Source organism: Talpa occidentalis, unplaced genomic scaffold, assembly GCF_014898055.3.
Source record: "Talpa occidentalis isolate TD23 unplaced genomic scaffold, MPIMG_talOcc4v2.1 talOcc4.16, whole genome shotgun sequence".
Classification (NCBI taxonomy): Eukaryota; Metazoa; Chordata; class Mammalia; order Eulipotyphla; family Talpidae; genus Talpa; species Talpa occidentalis.
Genome location: NW_023601653.1, coordinates 34,763,329 through 34,770,302, shown reverse-complemented (window position 1 = coordinate 34,770,302; position 6,974 = coordinate 34,763,329). Strand labels below are relative to the sequence as shown.

At 40.8% G+C, this 6,974-nt stretch overlaps 1 protein-coding gene across 2 annotated transcripts in view; it reads right to left on the bottom strand.

Annotated features, from left to right (window-relative positions):
- Positions 1–1,410: 1,410 nt before the first annotated feature.
- The window catches only part of PTPRB (protein tyrosine phosphatase receptor type B), a 104,752-nt gene continuing 99,188 nt past the window's right edge, over positions 1,411–6,974 (bottom strand). For both annotated transcript variants that reach the window (XM_037513992.2, XM_037513994.2), the window contains 2 exons: positions 3,159–3,279; positions 1,411–1,736 (listed from right to left, as the gene is read on the bottom strand). In XM_037513992.2, the coding sequence (XP_037369889.1) occupies positions 1,714–1,736; positions 3,159–3,279 (144 nt within the window). In that variant the 3' untranslated portion in view covers positions 1,411–1,713. The remainder of the gene's footprint in view (positions 1,737–3,158; positions 3,280–6,974) is intronic.

Genomic DNA, 6,974 nt, shown 5'->3' with positions numbered 1-6,974 from the left:
TTTTCCTTTTTTAAAAGATCCACTTAGTTCTATGAAACAGAGTCAGAACCCAGCACTGCCAATTTACAAGGACACTGAGAACATTGAAGCCGAAAGCTTGCCATCCTCTCAATACGCTTCACATTCATTCTGATAAAATATTTGTCCTGCTTTTAAACTTCAAATAACCCTGTAAAAATTTTCCAGTTGGATTAGAGATTAAAAAAACTCAACTATTTGAGATGTACTTAATGACTTTTAAATCATTGTGCCTCTTACCTATAATATCCCTTATGGGACTTTATGGTATGGAGCAAAAATATCTTCTTTGAAAAGATGTGTTCTCTTTCTGTAAATAAAGCTGTGAAATCAACAGACCTGACCTCTAATTCTTAAATTTATTACAGAGACATTTGTAGTGAGAAGAAGGGCATATATTTCCAGCTGGTGTGGGTGTGAGGATTCCATACAATACAGGGCCTGTCAAGTTTTCCTCAAGAAGACCCTCAGACCTGGGTCTTGAGAAGGCCAATGCCTACTTTCTGGCTCACTGAAATTTATTACAGTCAAAACAGGCACAAATACCGAACACCAAAGTGGTAGAACATATTGTGCCTTTTATATGAAATGCAAATGAGTGACTGCTTGATATTTGGTCTTCAATGATTTACTGAAAAAGTCTTTTGGAAAAATTGTATACCAAGTACCGCTGAGTTTTGTTTTTGTCCTTTAAAATTATTTAGCGCATTTTTGGGCATGCCACTAAAAACGTTGACATTAGGTCTTTTGATTGGGGGTATTATCTGTCACCATCATTTTTTAAAATGGGAACACCAAGTATGACTGGCATAATTTTGACTATTTCAAAAATGCAGCCAAGAAGATGCGTGTCCAACAGATGCACTCACGTGTGGGCAGACACTTCACACTCCACACCACGGATGCAGTGGAGTCACCTCTCATCTCCGTACGGGGGGCTCTGCTCATGATGCAGTGTTTCCAGCCAGGAGAACGTGTGGCAATGCTCTCAACACAAGTAACTCATGACTTCCGTTTGTCTGTTCTCTATCAGAACTTTCAACCCTCCAGCCAGGGCTGACAGGGCAGGTTACACTGCCCCTATGCCCACTGCTTCGGCTTGAATCTCTGGGAAGGAGGATTGGGAGAGAGTAACTAGTTCAGGCACAACCACCTCCACGTTGGTGCTGCTTAGCCACCCTCCCCCCATAATTTTTTGTTGTATTTGCCCAGATAGCCTTTGGATCATATTTGCATCCCAAGTTTTATAGAACAATGCAGTAAAGTCAGACAAACTTTACCCTCTCCAGTCCTGCCTTCTGCTCAGCAAATATCAAACAGGTAAAAACCATGGTCTCAGTGATGATGGCCCCTGCAGCTTCCTCATACTCATTTTGCCAGTAGACCTGTCACACAGGTTGAGTTAGTTTATGTAGAACAATCCATAAACACTTTAGTGTGGAAAAATAGTATTATATAAAGCTTAATATTAAACATTATGAAAAAAATACATATTTACAGAAGGAACTACAAAATACAACTATGTACAATAATATCTGTTACCTTTAAATTACATAAATTCTTTAAAATTCTCCAGATTAATAAATTATACACAGTATCAACAGAACAGCTGGCACCTCTGTAGGGCATGTAGCAAGATTTTTTTTTAAATCATGCGGTGAATAGCTTTTCTCCAGGAGATTTTCGGGTACATTCTTAATGCCTTGAATAGCCCGCATCTGAAAAGGAAGGACAGTGTAATTACAGACTGGAACAGGATGTGTTAGAGTTGTGTATTCTGTTAATGAAAATTATAGATGGGAAAGAGCAACAGAAATGACTCAGTTCAACAGGGTTTAGGATGAGAGCATCCTGGGGGGCTAGGCCATTCCATTAGAAGCACAGATTATGGGGTGGGAAGGAAAGGTGATTCTAGTCACTTCCTCTGGTTTACAAGTTAGCCCACAGAGAGGCAGCATAACTCACTCAGGGTTGCACAGCTTGATAATGCTAATTAGCTGCAGACCCAGGACCTGGATTTTAACTTTCAGAAATGCTGACTATAGTTAGCGTCATTCAGAAGCACCCAATATTACTCTAAAAAAAGTCTTGAACAAGTCAAAACAAGAGAAAGAAATCACCAAGATCCCCCAGAGCTCCTTCCATCCTGGAGCTTTTGAAAGAATCTGGCGTGCAAAATATTTAATTTGCTGTACAGATAAATTAGAGGGTACTTATTTACAACACAAAAAGACTAAGTGATTTACAACAGGACTCACTTTAATAGTAGCTCTCATGCACTTGTGCTTTACAGATTATTACCTATTGCACATATTGACTAGGTGGGAGGGCTGAGGGGTGCAGAGACTAAAGAAAAAATGTTAGCAGATATTGAAAATTGAAGACCATTTAGAAATGGAGATAAAATAGCTCTGAGATAACGTTTGTCAAAAAACCAATTTGATCTGTAGGTGAATGTGGTTTCATGTAGCCAGGAACTGAGGCCCTTGACCACAGCCATGTGAGTAACCAGCCATCTTGAATGGGTCCTCTGCCCCCACCGAGCCTTAGGATGCTTATAGCCCCAGTCAAATAGCCCTTAGCTGCAACTTCTTGAGATACCCAGGCTCAGAACCACCCAGCTAAGCTCCTCCCAAATTTCTGAGCAACAGACACTGTGAGATAAGAAATAACATGCTAAGCTTACGGGTAATTTGTTAGGCCGTCATAGATAATGCAATGCAACATCAAGTTTGCAAATGCTTATGTGATAAATGAAGTCATAATAATGGTTCAGAGTGGGACAGTTTATGAGGGTCCTTCCCTTACCAAGTCATTATTGTCTGATCAGAGCAGTGCCTTTTAGAAAGTCACATAATTTTTTTCCACTGAAATTTTCAGTTAAAAGTTTATACACTTGTTCTAGAAAATTTGGGAAAAACATCACATAGAAGAAGAGTCCAACATTATTTTACTGCACAGAGAACCTTGTTTTACTAGGGTGGTACATTTCTTTCCACTGTCTTCCCATCCTTCCCCTCAAGCCTTTGGATAGGGGAGAAATGGATAGCACATGATAGAAGAGCCGTAGGTGATTAATACTTTCCAAATCGAGTATATCTTGATAAATGAACTTATAAGTTAGTGAAGTAAGCTCCTACCTCTGTGATACTCTGGATTCACATTTTCATAGATTGGAAATAAGGGGTTTTCTTGCTCACTTCGTAGTTTCCTTGCTCTGAGGACGTCTCTTACACACTGATGTAGATACACGTACTGACACTATGAAGAAGCAAAAGATAGAGTCAGAGTGTCCTCAAGCATCATTAAATAAGCAAATTATGCCAGGCTGTACTATGCATTTTACACAAATTATCTCACCTGAACATTTTGATAATTTGGTGAAGCAGAGATAATCATCCATACAAGTAGAGATTCAGAGAAGTGTTAAGGAACTTCTCCGAGGGTACACATCTAAACAACAGGGAACCTTGGACTTGGTCCTGGGTATGTGACCTTTATGACACCAGTCTCCTTAGATGAATTCTAATTTCACTTCACTATTGAATGAAACAATCATTTCACTACATACTTTTGTTCTGTTCCCTTTTTTAGGGATATAGTGGGGGGAAAAAGGAGGTGTATATGATAGGCCCCACTGGATTGGCAGTTCTGAGAGCAAAGTCAGTGTCTTCTCCATCTTGGGTCTCTTGGCATTCGAATCTGGCTCATGGAACAATCTCAAAGCTATTGGCTAATCACAGAGAACAATAGAGGGTTACACAGTAAAATAAATACAGAAAAGTCAGTGTTTTGGTAACCATAAAGAACCACAAAGGACTCAACTGACAACAGAAGCTCAGTTGCAGGCAGCTAAACTTGTGCATTGGTCTTTTTCTTTTCTACCAGCTGACCTCCTTAGTAAGGGAGCAGATGTTTGTGTAACCTTGGTACTTGACCTTGGACTCTGCTTTAGGACATAGCAGTGGCTCAGAGCCCAGAGAGAGGGAAGGCTGGTGGTAGAACATAACACTGTTGGAGGGACACTGGATGTTAAGTCTGCCTCCAGCTGGCCTAGGCTGAATCAAGAGCTTTCTTGGGATCTCAGTTTCCCCATCTGTGAAATAAGGAGGCCAAGGGTTCTTCTAGAGCTAATACTCTTTGTCCATGAAAGGGCATATAAAATGCATCAGCCTGCTGTCAGTTAGATGGATATTAAAAAACATATCTGGGCCCATGAGTAAGGTGGTCAGTGTGGTCAACCTTAAGAGTATTTTAAAGAATTTGAGATACTGAGACTGTAAGAGCTTTCCTTACCAACAATCTTTAAAAGTGAACAAGTATTTTTTTTGGGGGGGTTATCACTAAGCCATTGCCCCTGATTAGAAGCTAGCCTAGTCATCTACTCCTCATGATTTATAATGTAGGCCTGGTATAGCCATTAGATTAGGACATTTTGAAAAAAAAGTCTAACTAATCTCTATATTTCTGCTCACAAATCCTGATTTATGCCACCTTGAAAAAATGAGGTGTATCATTGTTAGTATGGGCAGTCACTTTTTGCCATCTTGAAAACAATCAACCAAGTTATAGACTGATACCTATTTCCTCCCATCTAAACATGCTTCATATTTTCTAAGATATTAAATTACTTTGGGACCTTGGTGTTAGCTTCCTGTGAGCTCTATTACCTCTATGCTACACCTTATTAATAAATTCTTCAACAATGCTCCACCATATGCTTTGAAACCAGTAAATAGTCATCAATTTGCCTTTAAATATAAATTCTTCTTTTTCTAGTAGGAAAAAGAGGGTCCTTTTTAGTAGAACCACTACTAACACCTTCATATTGTTAATGTGCTTCCCTCTTTATTCTTAATGAAAAGTAGACAGTCTGATAAATGAAACTCAGATAATAAAAGACAATTTTTGCTCTGTCTAGATAATTTGTGAAGCCCCAATTCCCTTCAATTTCACCAAAAGTTATAGTACCTGAGAGTATTTATAGAATTATACTAATAGCCTTTTTTATGGTCTAAGTACACAGTTAAGCAGAGGAGCAGATATATGAACAAATACCTATCAAGCAATAAAGAATTATTCATAAAGCTACAACCATAAGAAGAAGCCATATGGTTCACCTCTGGGGGAGGGAAGTATCAAGTCAGAGAGAAAAGGTGACATTTGTAAGAATTTGAGCCAAGAAATAGGACATACCAAATGTCATAAATAACGTGAAAATGAACATGTGTTCTGGAAACCGTGAGACGTCTAGTATATCGAAAATGTAGGCGCAGAGGTCATGGGAAACCCAGACAATTCCCCACATGAGAACTGAGATGCTAACTCCTAAAACATCCCCGTTTCCTTCTCATAGGCAGCAGATGAATGGACGAAGTAGGACTGTCACCTATTGTTCTATAACAAATTATTGCTCTATCTGAGGGTCTCAGAGTTAGGCTGCAAATTTCCCTGCAGGCAGGTTAGAAGGGACAGATACCCTTGAAAAGTCCATCTAAAGCCCCTTTGCTGCAGTGGTGGCTTCTTTGATAGAAGATGAAAACTTGTAAAGACCTGTCCCTTTTTATCCCAAATAAGGCAGAATAAAGTTGAGACTGACTATCTCATGGACCCAGAAAAATACACCACCCAGGGGTAGGATGTCCTTCCTTTTTTCGCTTCCTTTGGTGCCGCTGTGGATCACAACACCTTGCACTTACTTACTCCCAGTACAAGTGAGCTCTGCCAGCCCTGGGGTCTGGACTTCTGCTTTGGGAAGTACCGAGTCCTGCAGGTTCCACGTGCTCTGTGATTGTAAGAGGGCGTAACGGCAGCTTGTGGAATTCTTTGCCTTTTGACTATGGGGATTTTTTTTTTAAATAGAGGATTTTGCAGTTATTTGGAAATACAAGGGTTAATGGACTTGGACCTTCAAGGCAATTATGCAGAGGAGTTATAGGCTTGATTTGAATGTGGAGATTAAGATCTGACCATGAAGTTGTGGGCAGTGGATCTGGTGCTTAGGGTTTTAGATTCTCTAGAACAGAGCTCCAGTTCCAGTTTGATTGCTTCATAGATGTGCAAAGCCTGTTAGCAGTGGAACCTCAGTTTTCTAGGCTGGAAGTGGAAAATAACACTCGACTGCTCCTATTTGGTTTTATTGAAAATTTGAGATAACATGTTCAAAAATGTCCTGCAACTGTCAAAAAACTGTACAAATGGAAGTATTTATGCTTCTCAATCAATATATACTCCTCTGGTGATTCCAGAGATGGGGAAATATGTGGGATGGGCTGATGGAGAGAAGAGTTGGGAATCTCCTCTTTTTAATTTTTTTAAAGATTTATTTATTATGCACACAAGAACTGGGGTACAGGCCAGAGATGCAGGAGGTGAAAGGATTCACCAGAGACAGAATGGGGAGCAGAACAGGCAGATTGACTTAAATACACTGCTGAGGGGAGCAGCAGGCGAGACAGGAGAGGTCTGCTACACCATGTGGGTAGCTCCCTGGCCCAGGGATCAAACTCGTGCTGCAGTGGTGGCTGCGGATAGCTTCATAGGTTGCATCTTAACCCCTTGCACCACCAGGGAGGCCCTCTCCTCTTTTTATTTTTTATTTATTTATTTATTTATTTTTAAAGATTTATTTTTATTTTTATTTATTTATACAAGCACTGGGTACAGTCAGAAGCGCGGGAGGGCAAGAGAATCCACCAGAGCCAGAGCGGGGAGCAGAGCAGGCAGAAGGACCGAAGTACACTGCTGAGGGGAGCAGTGGGCGGCAGGAGAGGTCTGTGCGCTATGTGGGACCCTCCTCTGGTGGCTTGGGAGCAGCCGGGGATCAACCCAGTGCTGCAGAGGCTGTGGGCAGCTTCGCAACCCAGCGCTCAACCGCTGCGCCACTGGGGAGGCCCCCTCTCCTTTTTTAAACTGATGATCTTGTGCTCACTCACTAGTCTATCTCACACTGATCG